Genomic DNA, 20,911 nt, shown 5'->3' with positions numbered 1-20,911 from the left:
GGAATCACACCTACAGGTCATCCATTGCCTTTGCTTTATAACAGCCTGGACTGTCAATAGTTTTAATCACAGAACATTTGATCACAGATAGATATTTTTTCTATCTCAAAAGTGTATTTGTAATAAGTTCACCATTCAACCATTCATAAGTCCTTCCTGAATGTTAATTTCCTCTCTCTGCTAGATTATAAAGTCTCTGAAGCCAACGATCATGTCTTTTAGTTTTTGTATTCCCATGGTATCTGTTTATTCTATAAACAGAATAGATACTAAATGTATACATATTACTCTCTCAGTAGCTGCCCTAAACCACCAAAAGCATGGGGCTATAAGAAGAGAGATTTTCTAATAAAGAAAAAAAGAAGGAAAAAAACCCAAACCAAACCACCAGTCTTGGAATTTCGGGAATCCTGCTGTGGCAAAAGCAGCAAGAAGTGGAGTTGGGCTCTCCTCAGTTACTGTTTGACCCCGCTTCACAGACAGCCTTCAGTACAGTTAAACTTGCAGCATGATAAACTCAGGTGTCAATGTTTTATACAGGAATTTGAAGGGTAAGGACCAAAATTCTCAGTGCAATTACAAACACTTCCCATAAAAATAATCAAACGGGAATCCCCTGTGATAAATAATTTCTCAAAGTTTTCATTAGAAACTTAAGAAAAAGGTAAATAAACCAAACTTCTTCATAGAAAAATTGTATTTACAACTCCATTCAAAAGCAGTTTTTAAAAGCAAACAATTTAACACTGAAATTGAGAAATCTATGCTCACCCGAAGTTGCCATGTCTAATAAATTATTAACAGAATACTGCATCAAAAATAAGGCAATAACCCAAGATATCCCATTAACAATTTCTCCACTCCCACAACTAGGAAGAATTAATCTATCTAGTAGCAAATGATACTTCATTCCGTTTCAGCATATCTGAAGTCCTTAAGGGCAAAAGTGATAAAACATGATCTTCATTCTTCATTAGACTCTTAGAACACTTGAAGGAAAATAATTTCTAAAGCACAAAGAGGTAAAGAGGTATAATCCTTTAAAAAGATGTACTCAGTGTTCAAAATTCAAGAATGCAGTATTAATACACAATGGGCGTTAGCTGAACATATGCAATACGGTGATAGCAAATTAATTTATTTAGTACTTTTTCCATTCCATATCATCAGGAGGATTGATTTCAACTTTCCTTTTACCTACATCAGACCAATTGGTACTCAAAACTGTACCACCAGACTCCATCTGCAATAAAAAATAAGAATAGATTAATTATTGGCCCATGTAATCAAAACAGAATATTTTTCTAAAAACATTCCAAGCACAGAGTCCCCAATATAAGCTATGTTTGGCTCAATATACACAAGACAATATTCTGGTTTAACCTTAGGCTTTCCAGATAAGTTACCATATCGTGTAAAAATCTGAAAAGGAAACTCTAGTTAGGTAGGAGGACCACGTCCACACACACTGCCATATAAAGCACATGTCTCCCTGCTAATCAGCACAGAGGTATATGTGGAAAAACCACCTTCAGATGAAAATATTGGGTTGGCCAAAAAGTCCCTTCAGTTTTAAAGTAAAAATAAAAGACACATTTTTCATTTTCACCAAGAACTTTATTGAACAACGTATTCACCATTTGGTTCCCCTACCTTCTGCCATTTTTCAGGCAACCTTATAATTCCATCTTCCCAAAACTTATCTTTTTGAGCAAAGAATTGTTCCAGGTGCCTTTTGCAGTCTTCCAGGGAATTGAAATTTTTCCATTAAGAGAATTTTGTAAAGACCGAAATACATGGAAATCCGAAGGTGCAATAATCTGGTGACTACAGTGGATGAATGGGAACTTCTCAGCCAAGTTGTAACAGTTTTTGCCTGGTCATCAAAGTAACATGTGGTCTCGTGTTATCCTGATGGAAGATTACGCATTTTCTGTTGACTAATTCTGAACGCTTTTCATTAAGTGCTGCTTTCAGTTCATCTAACTGGGAGCAGTACTTGTTGGAAGCAATTGTTTGCTTTTCCAAAAGTAGCTCATAATAGAGGACTCCCTTCCAATCTCACCATATACACAACATCACCTTCTCTGGATGAAGACTGGCCTTTGGTGTGGTTGGTGGTGGTTCATTTTGCTTGCCCCACAAGCGAAATATTGTTCCACAATATTGTACAGCATCTACTTTTCATTGCCCATCACATTACGTTTAAGTAGAGAATCACATGCGGAAATACAGTCAAGGCTTTTTTTCACTTAACTTATGTGGAACCCAAACATCAAAGCGATTAACATAACCAAGCTGGTGCAAATGATTTTCAACGCTTGATTTAGATATTTTGAGTATGTCAGCTATCTCCCGCATGGTCTAACATTGATTGTTCTCAATTAATGTCTCGATTTGACCGCTATCAACTTCAACTGGTCTACCCAACCATGGAGCATCGTCCAGTGAGAAACCTCCAGCACGAAACTTCACAAACCACTTTTGATCAGTCAGAGCACCTTCTCCATACACTGCACAAATCTGTTTTTGTGTTTCAGTTGCGTTTTTACCTTTCTTGAAATAATAAAGCATAATATGCAGAAAATGTTGTTATTTTCCTTCCATCTTCAATATTAAAATGGCTACACAAAAATTCACTAATTTGGTAAGTTTTTAAAAAATGCACCCTGATATGACAGCTGTCACAACACAATCTAACAAAATTGTTTCGAATGAAGCTAAAGACAACTAAGCACTTACTAGAGCCATCTTACTGGGGAAACCGAACGAACTTTTTGGCCAACCCAATGAAATTGGCTCCCAAAGAAAACGATAATGTAATCTCTTTTGCTGAGCCCAGTGAAGACTTTGCGAAGTAAACTCTTTCTAGTTGGAGAGAACTTTAAGAGCCCCTTCTTAATGTTCTCTCTCTGTCAAATGTACACAAGTGTATGCTGGAATTATTTTTTTTTTTTTTTTGCTGTACGCGGGCGGGCCTCTCACTGTTGTGGCCTCTCCCGTTGCGGGGCACAGGCTCCGGATGCGCAGGCTCAGCAGCCATGGCTCACGGACCCAGCCACTCTGCGGCATGTGGAATCTTCCCGGACCGGGGCACGAACCAGTGTCCCCCGCATCGGCAGGCGGACTCTCAACCACTGCGCCACCAGGGAAGCCCTGGAATTATTTTTAAATCAAGGTACATACATACACAGACACATAAAGTTAGTGTCTCAGTAAAGCACTGGTCATCTATTTACTACCCACTGAGTATAACACCTACTAACAAACCCAGCACATTCATAAATACATTTAAAAAATAAAGCTGTAACTGTTAATGCAATAAAAATTCATTGATTTGGATCACAGCAAAGAACAGAAAATTGTTAAAATCTAAACATTTGAAAATAATCAGCTATGTTACTGGTGAATGTATAAAGTTACATATGCTACCATTACACTGGAGCCTCAAAATAATCCCAATGCCCCACACTCTCTACCAAGCTCCTTTCCATGGGTTCCTTTGCACAGGATGCTCTCCTCTGTCCCGGTTCTTTTTATGTCTTTAGTTATCCTCCAAACATGACATGTCACCATCTCTCTGTGGCCTTCTTTGACCCTAGTCAGGACTCTAGCTACTCTTGTAGGACTTGTCTATGACACTGCACTGATAAAATTTTACGAATCTGCCTTCTCATACCTGCTTCCCACCCGTGGCTCCAAACTAAAGCTGAGAGTTTCTAAAAGGAAAGAAACATATTTTACCAATACTTATATCCTAGATCTAAGTGCAGTAGCCTGGCACACAGTAGGCTGCAAATAAAATACTGAATATAATGGGACAAGTTTATATAATAACTACTCCTAAGAGAACTAAAGGAAGCAGATTTAATTTATAATCTGATCATATTTGCTGATGACATTTATTTTCCCCTTTCTTCTTATGGACTGCAGTGCACCTGAGCACTTCCATGATTATTCTGTGTATGCTGATCTTTTTGCCCAATGAGACAGAGAATAAGATAGAGTCTGCTTCTTTGTACAGGCAGATCTCGTTTTATTGTGCTTCACTTTACTGCACTTTGCAGATACTGCATTTTTTACAAACTGAAGATTTGTGGCAACCCTGCATAAAGTGAATCTATTGACGTCATTCTTCCAACAGCATGTGCTCACTTCCTGTCTCACATTTTGATAACTCTTATATTTCAAACTTTTTCACTGTTATTATCTTTGTTATGGGGATGTGTGATCAGTGATCTTTGATGTTACTACTGCAAAAAACTATGACTTGCTGAAGACTGAGATGATAAAGCTAGCATATTTTAGCAATAAAGAATTTTTAAATTAAGGTACATGCATTATTTTTTAGACATAATGTTATTACACATTCAGTAGACTACAGCATAGTGTAAACATAACTTTCATATGTACTGAGAAACCAAAAAAGTGTGACTCACTTTATTGCAAAATTTGCTTTATGATGGTGGTCTAGAACTGAACCCACAGTTTTCCAAGGTATGCCTGTATTCCCCCCACAAAGACAGAAGCAAGCCCTTGGTATGTTCCAGGTCAATGCTGCCAAACAGATGGCTTATTTTATGCATACGTATGGTTCAGTTACACTTAGCAAAGTTTCTGTATGAAAATGGACACAGATTCTCTAATATAACTTTGAAATCTCACACACTATTTTGTCCAGAAGTTCTTAAAAGTCAACACTGAAACTGATTTCAGGGAATTCCCTGGCGGTCCAGTGGTTAGGACTCCACGTATCCACTGCAGGGGGCACACATTCAATCCCTGGTGGGGGAACTAAGAGCCTGCAAGCTGCACAGCGTGGCAAAACAAACTAACAAAACCCTGATTTCTCCTTTTGGAGGCATTAAGTGAGTGTACTTTTTCCTAGTCTTCCCACTAAGTACAACTAAAAACCTTGTATGTTATATAAGTAACAAATATAAGACAACTCTAAAAGGTGAAAAGAAGACAAATCAGCTAGGGACCTTGCGACCCAAGGAACAACACGGTGGTGAGTTCTTTGGGTTTTCTTTTTGCCTTATGTTTTCCAAGAGCTGGAACTGAAGAGGCTGGAAATGCCAAAGGGTGCAAACAAAAAAAGCCCCAACAAAAGCCTTATTTCTCTAGCCAATGGACAAAGACAAACAGAAAGAGAGAAAACTTTTAGACAATAATCACTCTAGCTAAAACACCACAGTAAAAAACTGTGGTCCCATCCCCACCCAGGCCAGTGAAGGCTGAATGAAGAGCCTAAACTTCCACCCATGCTATGCTATCACAAACCGGCCTCCTCTGTTGCCTGTGGTGTCAGTGGAAACCACGTGGGGAGCTAGAATTCCTACCTATTCCCAGCAGTAACAAGGAGATGTCCTGGGGTGTCAACGGAGGTAGAGTGGGGTACCTGGATTTCTACCTCCACTTGGCAATAGTGAGGTAGTGACTTCCCTTCCTTTGCCAGAGGGGTTGTCAGAGAAAGCCATCTAAGACAGATGGTTTAAATAAGATCCAGAGTCTTGTAACATGAAAATGTCCAGATTTCAACTGAATATCACTTGGCACTGGTGAAAAACACCAAGAACCAGGAAGATTTCAGATTATATGTTTAAAAAGAGAAGACAATCAATAGATGCTAACACAGAGATGAAAGAGATGTTAAAATTATCTGACACATTTTTAAAGCAGTCAGGGTAAAAATGCTTCAACAAGAATTATGAACTATCTTGAAACAAATGAAAAAAATAGAAAACCTCAGTAAAGAGACAGAAGACATAAAGAAGAACCAAATGAAAGTTTTATAATTGAAAAATACACTTGAAATAAAAACGTCAGTGAACGGCTCAAGAGCAGAATAGAGAGAATAGAGCAAAGAATCAGTGAACTGGAAAACAGAACAATATAAATCACCCAATCTGAATGACAGAGACAAAACAGAGATAAAATAAACGGTTCTCAGGAATGTATAGTACTGTAACAAAATATCCAATACCTGTGTCATCGGGTTCCAGGAAGAAGAAAACAAAGAAGGAAGGTCTGAAAAAGTACTCAATGATATAATGAATGAAAAGATCCCAAATTTGGCAAAAGACATAAACCTACATATACAAGAAACTGAGTAAATCCCAACCAGTATAAACCCAAAGAAATCCTTGTCAATAGAAAGAATCTGTTATGGACAGATCTACTCTGAAAGAATGCCCAAAGGAAGTTCTCCAAACAGAAGGAGGGACTTCCCTGGTGGTCCAGTGGTTAAGAATCTGCCTTCCAGTACAGAGAACACGGGTTCAATCCCTGGTCAGGGAACTAAGCCTGTGTGCGGCCAACTACTGAGCATGTGGGGCACAACTAGAGAGCCAGCGTGCCTCAACTACAGAGCCCACGCACCACAACTACTGAGCCTGAGCACCACAACTAGAGAGAAGTCCACGTGCCGCAATGAGGAGCTCAAAAGCCACAGCGGAGGATCCTGCATGCTGCAACTAAGACCTTATGCAGCCAAAAATAAAATGAATAAATATTTTTTAAAAAAATGAGAGGAGACAATGTGTTCAGGAGTTTAAAAAGAAAAAAAAAACAAACAATGGAAACCTGAAAGTCAGAAAGGAAGAAAGAAAAAGGTCACAATATAGATAAATGCAATAGAGTTTGCTTTTCCTCTACGTTTTCTAAATTATTACACTGTATGCTGTGCTTTCTAAACATATATAGAAGAATTATTTAAGAAAATTATAAATGAGAAAAAGTAAAAGGACATAAAGGGAGGTAAGGTTTCTATACATCATTCAGTGTCAAAAAAAAATAACACCAGTAGACTATGATAAACTAAGTATAATATAGCTAATATAAAATTTAGAGCAACCAAAGATACACTACAAAACACTACAGATAAATCAAGATGAAATTCTAAAAACTGTTCAAGTACCCATAGGAAGGCAGGAAAAACAAATACAGAACAAACAGAAAACTTACATGGTAAACATAAGTAAGTCCTAATGTACCAATAATTACATTAAAAGTTAAGTGGTCCGGGCTTCCCTGGTGGCGCAGTGGTTGAGAGTCCGCCTGCCGATGCAGGGGACGCGGGTTCGTGCCCCGGACCGGGAAGATCCCACATGCCGCGGAGCGGCTGGGCCCGTGAGCCATGGCCGCTGGGCCTGCGCGTCCGGTGCCTGTGCCCCGCAACGGGAGAGGCCACAACAGTGAGAGGCCCGCATACCGCAAAAAAAAAAAAAAAAAAAAAAAAAAAGTTAAGTGGTCCAAATGCATCAATTAAAAGAGACTGGCAGAATAAATTTAAAAAAACATGACCCAACATGCTGTCTAAAAGAAATTCCCTTTAAATATGACTTAGAAATCTGAAAAAGAATGAATATATATAAGTGAATCACTTTGCTGTACACCTGAAACTAACACAACACTGTAAATCAACTATACTCCAATAAAATTGTTAAAATTAAAAATGTTTAAAAAACGACTTAGGCAGGTTGAAAGTAAAAGGACGGAACAAGATATATCATGCAAAAATTAACCAAAAGACATAAGAATCAGCTATATTAACATCAAAGCAAAGAAAATTACCAGAGCTAGAGAATGACATTATATAATGATAAAAAGGTCAATCCACCATGAAAATATAGCAATACTAAATGCATATGAACCAAACAACAGAGCTGCAAAATATGTGAAGCAAAAATTGACAGAACTTAAAGGTGAAATCAATAAATCCACAATTATAGCTGAAAACCCTCTCTCAATCAGTAGAACAGTAAGACAGAAAATCAACAGGAGTATCAATGAACAGGATCTAAGTGACGTTTACGGAACACTCCATTCAACAAGAGCAGAATATACATGCTTTTCAAGTGGAATATATACTTAGGATAAGAAGTCTCAAGTGAAATCAAAATATATACTGAACTGAATAAAAATGAAAAAGTAACATCAAAATTTGTGGAAGACAGCTGAATTCTTCTGAGAGGGAAATTTATAGCATAAACACATATAACAGAAAAAAGAAAAAGGGTCAAATCAATAATCTAAGCTCATATCCACAGAACCTACTAAAAAAAGAATAACAAAATAAACCCAAAGCAAGCATAAGGAAGAAAATAATTAAAAGCAGAAATAAATGAAATTTAGAACAAAAAAAATAGGAGGAAAAATTTAAGATCAACAAAAAGCTGATTCTTTGGGGAAAAAAAGTAAATAAAATTGACAAACCCTAGCAAGACAAAGGAAAAAAAAAAATTGACACAAATTACCATTATAGGAATGAAATGGGTTATCACTACAGACCCTGCAGTCATCAAAAGACCCTGCAGTTCCCTTCAAAGTTGAAGGGAACCCTACCAACACTAACAACTTAAACGGACCAATTCCTCAAAAACAAACTACCACAAGTCACTCAATATGAAATAGACAACCTGAAGAGTCCTATAAGCTATTGGGATAACGAAATTCATAATTTAAAATCTCCCAAAAAAAGAAGTATCAAGGCCTAGATGGCTTCATTGGTTCAAATAACCTTTAAAGACAACACTAATTCTACAAATACCCTCCCCCCAAAAAAGAAAGAGGATGGAGCACTTCCCAATCCATTCTATGACGTATTACCCTGATAACCAAAACCAGAAAAAGCACCAAAAAAGAATACTCTAGACCAACATGCCTCATAAATATAGACACAAAAATGCTTAAAGTATTTAAAAATAGAATTGAGTAATATATAAAAAGAATTATACACTATGACCAACTGGAGTTTATCCCAGGGATGCAAAGCTGGTTCAACAGTAGAACAGCAGAAATCAATCATATTAATCATATAAAATCACCACTTTGACAAATTAAAGAAAAAAATCACCTAATCATATTGACCACATGCAGAAATACTGCAGAAAAAGTATTTGATAAGTCAACAGCCATTCATGATAAAAATCTCAGAAAAAAAGAAATAGAGCAAAACTTTCTTAATTTGATAAGCATCTACAAAAACCTACAGCTAACATTATACTTAATGGTGAAAGACTGAATGGTTTTTCTCTTAAGATGGAGAACAAGGCATCGGTGTCTACTCTCACCAATCTTATTCAACATAGTGCTGGAAGTTCTAGCCAATAAAAGGAAATAAAGGACACACATATTGGAAAGGAAGAAATTAAACTGTCCCTATCTGAAATACCTCCTTAGGTAGGTTTATTCCTAGGTATTTTATTCTTTTTGTTGCAATGGTGAGTGGAATTGTTTCTGTAATTTCTCTTTCTGATCTTTTGTTGTTAGTGTATAGGAATTGCAAGAGATTAAACTGTCCCTATTTGAAGATATGATTGTCTACATAGAAAATCACAAGGAATCACAAAGAATCTACCAAAAAAAATCTCCTAGAACCAGTAAGTGAGTTCAACAAGGTAAATACAAGATAAATACAAGATAAACATTAAAAACAAAACCAAAAAACCCCTGTATTTCTAGATACTAACAACAAACACATGGATGCCAAAATTAAACATATAATACCATTTATAATCACTCAAAAAAAGAACCCAATACTTAGGTATATCTAGTACAACACACAACTACCGAAGCCCACGCACCTAGAGCCCATGCTCCACAACAAGAGAAGCCACTGCAATGAGAAGCCTGAGCACCTCAATGAAGAGAAGCCCCCGCTAGCCGCAACTAGAGAAAACCCACGCGCAGCAACGAAGAGCCAATGCAGCCAAAATAAATAAATAAACAAATAAATAAAAAAGAAATGTTCTCTATCTTAACTGTCAATATCATGGTTGTAATATTATAATTCTGCAAGACGTTTCTACTGGGGAAAACTGTAAAGGATATAAGGGATCTCTATTACTTCTTCCAACTGCATGTGAGTCTACAATTATCTCAAAATAAAAAGTTTAATTAAAAACAACTTTTTAAGGCAATAGTGAAAAGCATAATCATGATCAGTTACCACTTGGTAACTTACATGGAATATCTGAGCCACAAACACACTTATTACCTACATATTAATTTTAATTATTAAATATTAACTTTAACTTTCTACTGTAAATATCAACACCTTAAAAGAAGACAGTGACATTTCCAGAGCTACGGGTAAGTCAAATGATCACAGCTTCAAGCAAAATCTACATGGTTCTATAGTGATGACTAGTCATTAAAATCTCAGAACTTGATGTCTAATTCAGGTGGTATTCATGCCCTGGCAAAAAGCCTGAATTTCCTTAATCAATACAGAAATTATTAACAAACCAATGAATAATTAATGTGCACCTTCTACTTGGCAAACACTGTTCTGGAAGTTTCCCTTCTATATTCTTCATCTGACACTGAGATTATACATGATACCAGAAGGTAAACACCAGAAGTTCACTCAGCTATTGTGATAAATCCAAGTGGAATAACTCTATATCATCCACTAACTATAAGCTTGGTATTTCTTAAGACTTCCAAGTTCTAACTCCCTGATGAAAAAATTTATTTGGAATATACCATTTGTTTCTCACCTCCTCCACAAGTTCCCAACTTCCTCAGTAATTACTCTAAGTTTAGAGCAAGAACAAATGTTCAGACAAAGTCCATTCAAAATGGTCTCCCAACTACAGTACATGCAATCTGATCTCAAATTACATACTTATTTTTTTTTAATTTGTGAAATTTACTACTACAATAGATTTTCTTAAAGTTTATGTTCTTACAAATGATTTGTTCATGGCACGTTTCACTTCATCAGAACCATCTGAATAGATCTGCTGAAATAATTTGTTTAAAGCTGCATCTCCCTCCAACTTCTCATTCTTTTCTTCTTCTTTGATCTCACCAACTAATTTATCCCAATTTCTTGTATAATGAGATGATGATGGATACAGGTTCTTTATATCTATGGAGTAAAAAAAGACAAAAGTGATTAATCAACATGTGATTATGTCAAGCATATGTAACTTCCTGACCATGATGTATACAACATCTTAGCAAACAGTTTTAAGTCACTGAATTTCATGTTTGTAATAAATGTCTTTCTGATATATAAATCAATAATTAACATTTACACTTCTAAAAACTGAATCAGTTAGCATAATGTAAAATCTGGGAATTTCTTTTGAGCAAAATAACTCAAAGTGTAAACTTTTGGTACATTATGCAAAATTAGACTAAAAAAAAGATCCTTCATGTTAGTAATACGAGAAACTGGGTGAGAAGCATACAGAAACTTTTATGTTTACAAAACAGGTGCAAAGATAGTACAAACAATTCTAAAAATAGTAATTTTTTAAAAAGATGCTTCATTAACAAATTTCTCTAAACAGTTTTAATAAATGTTAAAAATGTGGCTTTTCCTGAGGTACTTATATCTTTCAGAGTAGAAATAAGCTGGAAGTATTGAACTGCCAGGCCATCTGCCAGTGAGTTAAGACTCGATCCTCTCCCCACATTAAAAACATTAGATTACTTCAGTAGGAGAAAACAATAAAGAATTCCTGAATGTTGAAAAATACTACACGTGATGATCTAGAGTTCAGTGCCCACATCATGCACACATAGAAAATGATAATATTTGTAGGGCACATTGGGATAAACAGAGGCTGCTTGCAGCCAGAGAGGCAACGAATCCAGGGACTCAGGCACTGCCAACGCTGCCCCAAAGACCAAGGGAATCAAGATCTTCATACACAAATAATTAAAAAGTAACTAAACAGTTACCTAAGAGCTGTAAGAGCAGTTCTGTCCACTACGCAATGGAAATATAATGTAAGCCACAAATGCGACTCACATACATAATTTAAAAATTTCTAATAGCCACATTACTAAAAAGAATCAGGTGAAAGGTATCCTAATTATATGTTTTATTTAGCCTAATACATGCAAAATAATATCAGGTCAACATGAAATCAATATAAAAATATTAAGATATTTTATATTCTTTTTTTCATACTAAGTCTTCAAAATCTGGTAGGTATTTTACATTTAGAGCACATCTCAATCCAGACTAGTCATATTCCAAGTAGTCAACAGGTACAGGTGGCTTGCAGCTACTACCCTGGACAGTACAGCTATAGAGCTTTAAAAAAAACCTGATTCAAAACTTCCCTATGAGTATACTAGGACACAAGAATGCTAGTCTAAATGTCCCTCTTGCACTGCTGCCTAGAGCTCTATATATGCCCTTTCTCAAAATAGTTGAGAAACTACTAACTGTTCATTCTGCTTTTCCATCCTTTCTCTTCACCTGTAAACCAACTCCCTCCCTGCTCATCTCACCCCCACCCCACAACAAAACAAAACCACAGCACACCACAGTTTTATTCAGGGCAAGCATACTGTTTTCCAAATTTTATCTATCCTTCCTCTACAAGTAATCTCCTCTATCTTCTGTACATTTTCACTACTAGCCAGGAAAACAAAAACATGCGTGCCATGGTAAATTAAGAACCTAGGAAACATGGGTTTAATTAATCCTAATGCTGATTCGCCAGATGGGAGCACAGTTCTAATCTCCATTTCACAGATAAGAAAGCTGACCCAGATAGGTTAATCAACTTGCCTTTATCTGCAGTCTCCAGCTTGTCAAAACTCTGACAAGCATATTAACTCCTTACAAAAATATAACAGGTCAGGAGGAATAGCATCTTGAATCTCCAAGGCACTGAGTTTAGAGAGTTTGTAACTATAACACCAAAAAATCTTTAATCTCAGAAAAACGTTAACACCTGTAGAGATGGTAGATGAACTACTGAGAGACAGGTAACCTAACTTCCTTGCTTATTCACTATAATATTGATTCAAATAACTGCAAAGATACTCATGTCAGCAGAGGCTTCCCATTGTTAAAAATGCAGCAACAAGCAGTATCACACATGGGGTAGAAGAACCAGAGCCAGACTCTAAATGGCTGGATTTAGTCCCAGACAACGAAAACTACTAGGTAATCTTAGGCAAGTTGCTTAACCTTTCTGAGCCTGTAAAATAGGAAGAACAATACTAGGCTACTTAATATCAGGGCTGCTGTTAGACTTAGGTGATATACTATATTAAAAGTGTTGATACTTCTTTTAAAAAATGCTTTAAGCTATATATAAACCTCAATCCAAAATTATCTGGGAGTCAGCCCCAAGAAGAATGCATAATATCTTTACTATACCTTTCACATAAAGTGGGAAGCAGAAGCTTAATAAACAGCTTATATACCAACTTGAAGTATTTCAATTCTTAAAAATTATCTATTGGTGTCAATTCCCTGGCTTTGTTAATCATGCTATAGGTTAGTTACAATATTATCATGCAGGGAAACTGGGTGAAGGGTACATGGGAACTCTATTATTTCTGCAACTTCTATTAGAATCTAAAATCATTTAAAAATAAAATTTAAAAATGATCTGTTGGTTAACTTAGTGTTTTCTACAAAGTGCCATAAGGAAATTATATTTTCTGTTATAGAAGAAAGCAGTGAAAAATCTAAAAGTAGCTGAAACTTAGAGTTACCTCTTTTCAGTCATCAAATCAGAACATTATCTCTAATCAAAGGAAATTTCTCTCCATTCATTAATGAGGCCATTGCTATAAAATAGTCTTAGACTGTAGTTCTAAGTGTGTCCTACAGATTAATCATTCCATTAGAAAAATACGTGTGTGCCTATTGCCTATGCTCAGAACTGACCACAACATAGTCTGTCCCTTAAAGGGTTAAGCAATCAACCTTAGTTTTCTATTCTACCCCTAAGCCTGCCTTAGGCCTTCATTAGCTGTTTGCCTCCACCTCTTAGAAATATACTGAGGGACTTCCCTGGTGGTGCAATGGTTAAGAATCTGCCTGCCAATGCAGGGGACACGGGTTCGATCTCCAGTCTGGGAAGATCCCAAATGCTGCGGAGCAACTAAGCCCGTGAGCCACAACTACTGAGCCTGCGCTCTAGAGCCCATGAGCCACAACTACTGAAGCCCGTGCTCCACAACAAGAGAAGACCCCGCAACGAGAAGCCCGTGCACCACAATGAAGAGTGCCCCTGCTCGCCACAACTGGAGAAAGTCTGCGTGTAGCAATGAAGACCCAACGCAGCCAAAAATAAATAAATAAATTTATATATATAAAAAAAAGAGAGAAATATACTGAAATGGGGAACTTCTCTGATGGTCCAGCAGTTACGATTCGACGCTCCCAATGCTGGGGGCCTGTTCGATCCCTGGTCGGGGAACCAAGATTCCACATGGCACAACAAGTCTGTGTGCTAAAACTACTGAACCACACAACTAGAGAAGCCCGCACACCACAACGAAGACCCAGCACAGCCAAAACATGAGAGACAGACAGAGAGACACAGACATACAGACATAGACAGAGAGAGAGAGGGAGAAATGGGCTAGATACTTTTCACTGTGAAGACTTGAAATTCCAGGAAATTAGAGTTGACATAATTAGAAGAAACAGAAAGGAATAAATAAGAGGGGAGAAGGGAAGAGGAGGAAATACATCAGCAGAGTAAACTACTAATTCACGTAAAACACAGAAAGAAAAAATAGGAAAGGCCAACACACAAAAGCAAACAACCCCCAACTGACGTCACAAACTGACATGATAAACAACAAATCCCAATTCCCTCTGGGCTTCTGCTGCCATTTATCTGTATTCTTATGGAGTTTAAGAAGTTAGAACCATCATAAGAAATACTCTGTTTTCATTACAGAGCAACCTCCTTATATTCAATGTATCTTATCTTGGGAACATAAATAATGAAAATAGAATACTCATTACTATTTAATTTCAACTATATAACACAATATGAATTTAAAGCTCATCAAGGCCAGAAAACAAACCTGTTATGAACTGTCTGGGGTTAGGCACATCTCCTTGCCCCTCTAGCTTTTCCCATCTCACAGCCTCTGGCTTTTTCATTTTAATTTCAATCTAGAGGAAACACCAAATAAAATCTATTATTCAATGTAAGATACACAAAACAGCGAAAAAAATGCAATTTCTTTAACTTATCAATGTTTTATAAGAATAGTGTCCTCAAACAGTTTCCTTAAACTAATACCAAGTTAAATTCGAAAAACTTGAAACATTTATTTTGTTTCTACTTAAAAGTCACCCTTCAAAAACAATATACATACACACTATAAACTACAATTAAGAGTCTTGAAATCCACATGCTTTTCTTCTTCTAAAGCAGTGTTGTCAACCAGGGGTAATTTTGTCCCCTGGGGAAATCTGGCAATGTCTGGAGACACTGTTGGGTCATCACAACTGAGGTGGGAGTGAGGAGTGACTAGGGGTACTACTAAACATCCTACAACATGCAGGGCAATTCCCATGACAAAGAATTATCCAGCCCCAAATGTTAACAGTGCCCACCACTGAGAAACCATGTTCTAAAGGAATTACTATATTTCCATGTACATTAACCTGTTTTAGAGTAGAGAAATTCATTCCATTGTATAAAAATGATACAAGTGAAACTGAGGGCAGTCACCAGGTAGATCCCTTAAACTATAACTTGCTTGATAAATAACATCCTGTAACATGCCTTCACTGATTAAGCTCACTTTTATTGTTCTTGCAAACTGCATACCCTCCAAGTTTCATGTAACCTGAACAACATATCACAAGACTCCTTTAACCATCCCCTATATAAAACACCTCTGATATATGGGGCATTATAGTAATGGTAACTGTTTTCCAGGAACATGGAGCTACTCTTGCCCAGTTCAAACCAGTCAAGACCACTGACCACTCAACTGGGCCATCTCGAGTATCTCATGGATGACCTTTTTTTTTTTTAAACATCTTTATTGGGGTATAATTGCTTTACAATGGTGTGTTAGTTTCTGCTTTATAACAAAGTGAATCAGCTATACATATACATATGTTCCCATATTCATGGATGACCTTTTGACATCAGAGGGCAAAAATCTTCACCCCCCAAATCATGCTAATGCCATTTTCTGAACATGCATCCCATGAAGAAGCATGTAACTCAGATATGCCTACACAGAACACCAATGACCTCACTTCATCATCGTTTCCCACACCTCAGACCACCTTGCTTCTTTATCCCATAAATATCCCAAGCCCCTCACCTCTGGTGAGGCAGATACAAGATTTGTTCTCCCATCTCCTCATTCGGCTGCCTCACGAACAAACCCTTTGCCTTTTGCAAATCCCGGCGTCCCAGTGTTTGGCTTGCTGTGCACTGGGTAAATGGACCTGGTTTGGTAACACAAGTTATGCTAACATTTTTACATATTTTTTACAGACCATGAGGAGCTTCGGAAGGCTTAAACTAAGGCCATTTACTACAATGAAATGTTAAAAGCATCCTAAAAGCGTCTTTAACTCTCTAATCAAGGCTGCTCCCTTAGAATCTACCCTTAACCGTAACATACACTCGCATAGCACTTACCTTATGCTTTCCTTATTCAAATAATGCTCTCGCCCTCATTTTTAGCCTAGCAAAAGTAAGCATTTACAGTGCTGGTAAACACAGTTATAATTATTATGGAAATGGTTTAAGAATCAAATTAGAATTTTATATTCTAATGCTTTTTCTAAGAAAAGAATTACTACTTTTGTAAGTAGAAAAACACCCAGAAGACAGACTTTACAAAAAGAAAAGCCTACTGTGTCACACTTTGGTTCTTTGACCCCTTTGGGGAAGATGAATCATTTAAATTAACAATTACTGGTAATCTTTCTACCAACAGCATTTAGGGGGAGAATCCTTAAAATGTGCATTTTAAAATACTCTAACAAAACACTAAGAGAAATCTGCCAATATTTTCAGTCAGATATGAAGTGATGGAATGGAAGGGTATTTTCTTAAGGCGCATAGAAATGTAACAAAAAATGTTTTCATGAGAAAAGCAGGAAACAAATCTCACTAGAAAAGGGGCAAAACAATTAGCATTTTTAATGTAATTTACATGTTTAAATTCTACATAAATAAAATGAAACATTTAAAAGGATCTCCAGAATTCCCTAAAATGAACTATGATTAACTTTTATAAAGTAAAATACTACCAATATTTTCTCATACACAGTATTAAGTGAAAGTACTCTGATTATTTTAAGCTGTCACTGCTGGGATATTTATCAAAAAGGGTCAGAAATCCAACAGCTGCAATGACACAGAAATAGTTACTGAAAAGGACTATTAATATTATACTAAAATTTAAAACTGCATCTTGCTCCTTTAATTTTCAACTCATCCAGAAATGAAGACCTCACAAACAGTGTGTACATCAAAACTATCCTTAACTAACCTCAGCCACGGGGCACCCTATATTCACACGTGTTCCTGAGCTAAGCACCATCTATAAAAAGTCCCTTGTTTCACATGAAGAGCACTCACATCTCTGAAAGCCTCTATGACCTAAATAATTGTGCACTATGAACAAAGAGGCCTTTATAAAGCCAAAGCCCTAAGTCACAACCTGTTTCAACTGAGACATGCTGACCTGAACTTGAAATTATACTTAATCCATTCATTAAAAGAGGTGCACATAATAAACCATTTAAAACAGCTTTTTTAAAAGGTAAAAGGGGGGAGAGACTAATATTCTATGAATTCCTTTTTACACCTACTTCATTTTTAATGCTTATATATGCTTTTAAAAATGATTCTGACAGATACTTCTCAAATCACCACCAGTACAATTTCAGATATTTTTATTGGGACCATTAATCAGCCATTCTATTTTTATTTAAGTCAAAAAGAATTTAAAAGTTAACTTAAAACTTTGGTAGTTTATAACCTACTGTATAGCACAGAGAACTCTACTCAGTGCTCTGTGGTGACCTAAATGGGAAGGAAATCCAAAAATGAAGGGATATATGAATATGTATAGCTGATTCACTTTGCTGTACAGTAGAAACGAACACAGCTTTGTAAAGCAACTGTACTCCAATTAAAAAACAAACGAACAAATCTTTGGTAGTTTGCTTGAATGTTGCTCTCATATGCACAGGGAAGGCTTTCAATGTGCCATAATATCCCAAAGCAGCATGCACAAACTACTAATAAGAATCCCTCCTCTGTTGGGTTGTCAGTTTTCAATATTATGTGTACTACCACCCACTTCTAAGGTCTCCTTTGCACAGCAGAGAGTCTAATTTTTTCCAATGAATGGAACTTCAGGTTTAAAGAAAAGTCATACTTCTAAAGGGTCAAGGCTCTTCCAGACACTACCTTCTTAAAAAGAGGTAAGTGACCTCCCACTTACTACAAAGTGATGGTGAAGGAATCTTTCCCAGAGACTAGAGGGCTGTGCAGTTTACTGGTGAACACTTTTTCTGGCAAACTTTTGAGAACCATCTGTTTCAAGTCTGCACTCAATAAATGTTTCCTGATCTCTAGAACGCAGCTTTTCCAGTATTCTCTCACTCAGCTCTTTGCACATTTAATTGCTGTACCAAAACCCTCTGTCCAATATTAGAATAGCTCGGTCTTCCCTGAGGTCAGACTGCACATCTACTGTCTTTATTTTTACACTCAAATCATTTTATAATTGTTTGTTTTTTTTTTTTTTTTGGTGGTACGCGGGCCTCTCACTGCTGTGGCCTCTCCCGCTGCAGAGCACAGGCTCCGGACGCGCAGGCTCAGTGGCCATGGCTCACGGGCCCAGCCGCTCTGCAGCATGTGGGATCTTCCCAGACCAGGGCACGAACCCATGTCCCCTGCATCGGCAGGCAGACTCTCGACCACTGCGCCACCAGGGAAGCCCTATAATTGTTTTTAAAGCAAAGGATGGTAATGAATGAAGAGGAACTGAATAAACTTCTCCGAAGTTCTAGAAGCTCAGTTCAAGTATTTATTGAGTACCTACTGTGAGCCAGGCACTATGCTGGTGCATAAGACCACCACCTCTATTCTTCTTGAAGAAATCAATCAGAAGACACATTCCCATAAACAAAAAATTCCAGCATCCATCATCTGTAGTGACAGACCTAAGTTTTGGGAAATATCTAATTATCTGGAAGGAAGTATGCCAAAATGTCATCAGTAATGAGACTGAGTGATTACATTCTCAGCTCACTTACATCTTTCCAAATTTTCTATGATATGCATTTATTGCTTTTACAACCTGAATAAAAACTAAATCATCAGTATTAAATAATAATAGCAGTAATATTTATTGAGCACTTATATACCCCATGTACTAAGTGCTTCATATATATCATCTCACTTAACAGAAAGTGAGAGGAGAAAACCACCTATATTTTAGAGATGAGAGAGCCAATAAATAGAGTAACCTGCTGGAAGTGTCTTTTTCTGCTAGAAGTTTTACTTATTTTATTTCCTCAGAAATAAGCAGAGGTTGAGGACAAGTCAAAAACAGTCAGTTGTGTAATTCCAAAGAGTCACAAATAGGTGCCACTTGCTGGATGTATGACTAATCACACTGAGCCTCAGTTTCGCTTGTAAAATGGGATTAATAGGGTCTACCTCACTTAGGATTCTTTTGAGGATTAAATAAAACCACGTATGAAAACAATATAGCATTGTGTCTGGCAAGTAACAACTGAATGCTATTATGAATATCTTCATCATTGTTACAATTAGCTGAAAATCTGGGCAAATTATTTTACATCTCTAGGTTCAGTTTCCATACCTGTAAAGAGGTAATAACAATACCTACACCATTCAGTAACTGTGAGGATTACATGGGATAATACACAGCAATCAAAACAGTTACCTACTGTAATTCTCCAAAGGTCAAACAACATGGCATTGGCTAAATAAGCTACAGTAAATGTCTATCATGAAATACTTTGCTGTAAAACATCTAAGGGCATAAAAAAATACCCATAATGAATAAGTTTAACAAGACAGCTACAGACAGTATGGACAGTAAAATCCTTTTCTTTTGAAAATAAATGTATATACATTAATAGAAAAGGCAGCTCTACAATTTGTGGGTATCAGCAACTAAAGTTATTTAAAAAAACAAACAACTACAACAACAAAAAAAACCCTGTTACCACGACCATATCAAAAAGGCATAACAAAACAATAATCCAAAACCCCACACACATCTGTGTGTTTCAAAAAGCAGTAGTATCCTGCCGGGACACCTCCAACCCCATTATATCATAATTAAGATTCTTCTATGAATATCAAGTAAAGGAATTTTAAATGTCAGTGGGTTAAGAAGGCAGAAGGGGGCTCTTTGTCTCTAAGACACACATTTTTATTTCCCACAATTTCAGTTAAAAGCCTTCATATTTTATAGTGATATAATACAAAAAATTACTTTGACTAAAAATAGGAACACAAGAACATTTCCACAAGGGCAAATTTACTCCAAAGGATTCTGAGAATTCTAATTTTTTCTTACAGGGAGTGAATATTAATCTTTAAAATGAATATTTCACAGCATAGCTGTTACTGAAGTTATAATCCTGTGATTGTGTTAAGAGAATATTGTCACGATATTAACAAAATGAAATAAAAGAACCATTACAGCTTCTTAATAAAAAAATGGATTAATAGGCAGATATGTAAGCTGGTATTCAGTAAAACATAGAAATAACTACCAAAGGTACTAAAAAAATATAAATTCTGACTAAGAAAAACATATTACATATTACACTGTAAAACATTTAATTAAGCGAATTCCCCAGCAGTCCAGTGGTTAGGACTCAGCACTTTCACTGCCAGGGCCCAGGTTCAATCCCTGTCAGGGAATTAAGATCCTGCAAGCTGAGCAGTGCGGCACCACCGCCCCCCACCAAAAAAAAAAAAATTTAGTTAAGAAATGCTATTTCAGTATTGTAAGGATACTACCTCTTCCTCTTTTCATTGCAAATTAGATTTAGTTTGAATTAATAACACTTAACCAATGGTTATACATAAATATACAACACGCATTTTTTTTTTTTTTTGCGGTACGCAGGCCTCTCACTGTTGTGGCCTCTCCC

At 36.6% G+C, this 20,911-nt stretch overlaps 1 protein-coding gene across 2 annotated transcripts in view; it reads right to left on the bottom strand.

The window, feature by feature from the left end:
* Nucleotides 1-1,099: 1,099 nt before the first annotated feature.
* The window catches only part of SUGT1 (SGT1 homolog, MIS12 kinetochore complex assembly cochaperone), a 43,630-nt gene continuing 23,818 nt past the window's right edge, over nucleotides 1,100-20,911 (bottom strand). For both annotated transcript variants that reach the window (XM_065895990.1, XM_065895991.1), the window contains 3 exons: nucleotides 14,809-14,899; nucleotides 10,698-10,879; nucleotides 1,100-1,243 (listed from right to left, as the gene is read on the bottom strand). In XM_065895990.1, coding sequence (XP_065752062.1) covers nucleotides 1,142-1,243; nucleotides 10,698-10,879; nucleotides 14,809-14,899 — 375 coding nt within the window. In that variant the 3' untranslated portion in view covers nucleotides 1,100-1,141. The remainder of the gene's footprint in view (nucleotides 1,244-10,697; nucleotides 10,880-14,808; nucleotides 14,900-20,911) is intronic.

This window comes from Phocoena phocoena, chromosome 18 (genome assembly GCF_963924675.1).
Source record: "Phocoena phocoena chromosome 18, mPhoPho1.1, whole genome shotgun sequence".
Lineage (NCBI taxonomy): Eukaryota > Metazoa > Chordata > Mammalia > Artiodactyla > Phocoenidae > Phocoena > Phocoena phocoena.
The sequence above is the reverse complement of the archived record's forward strand: the minus strand, read 5'-3'. Positions and strand labels throughout refer to the sequence as shown.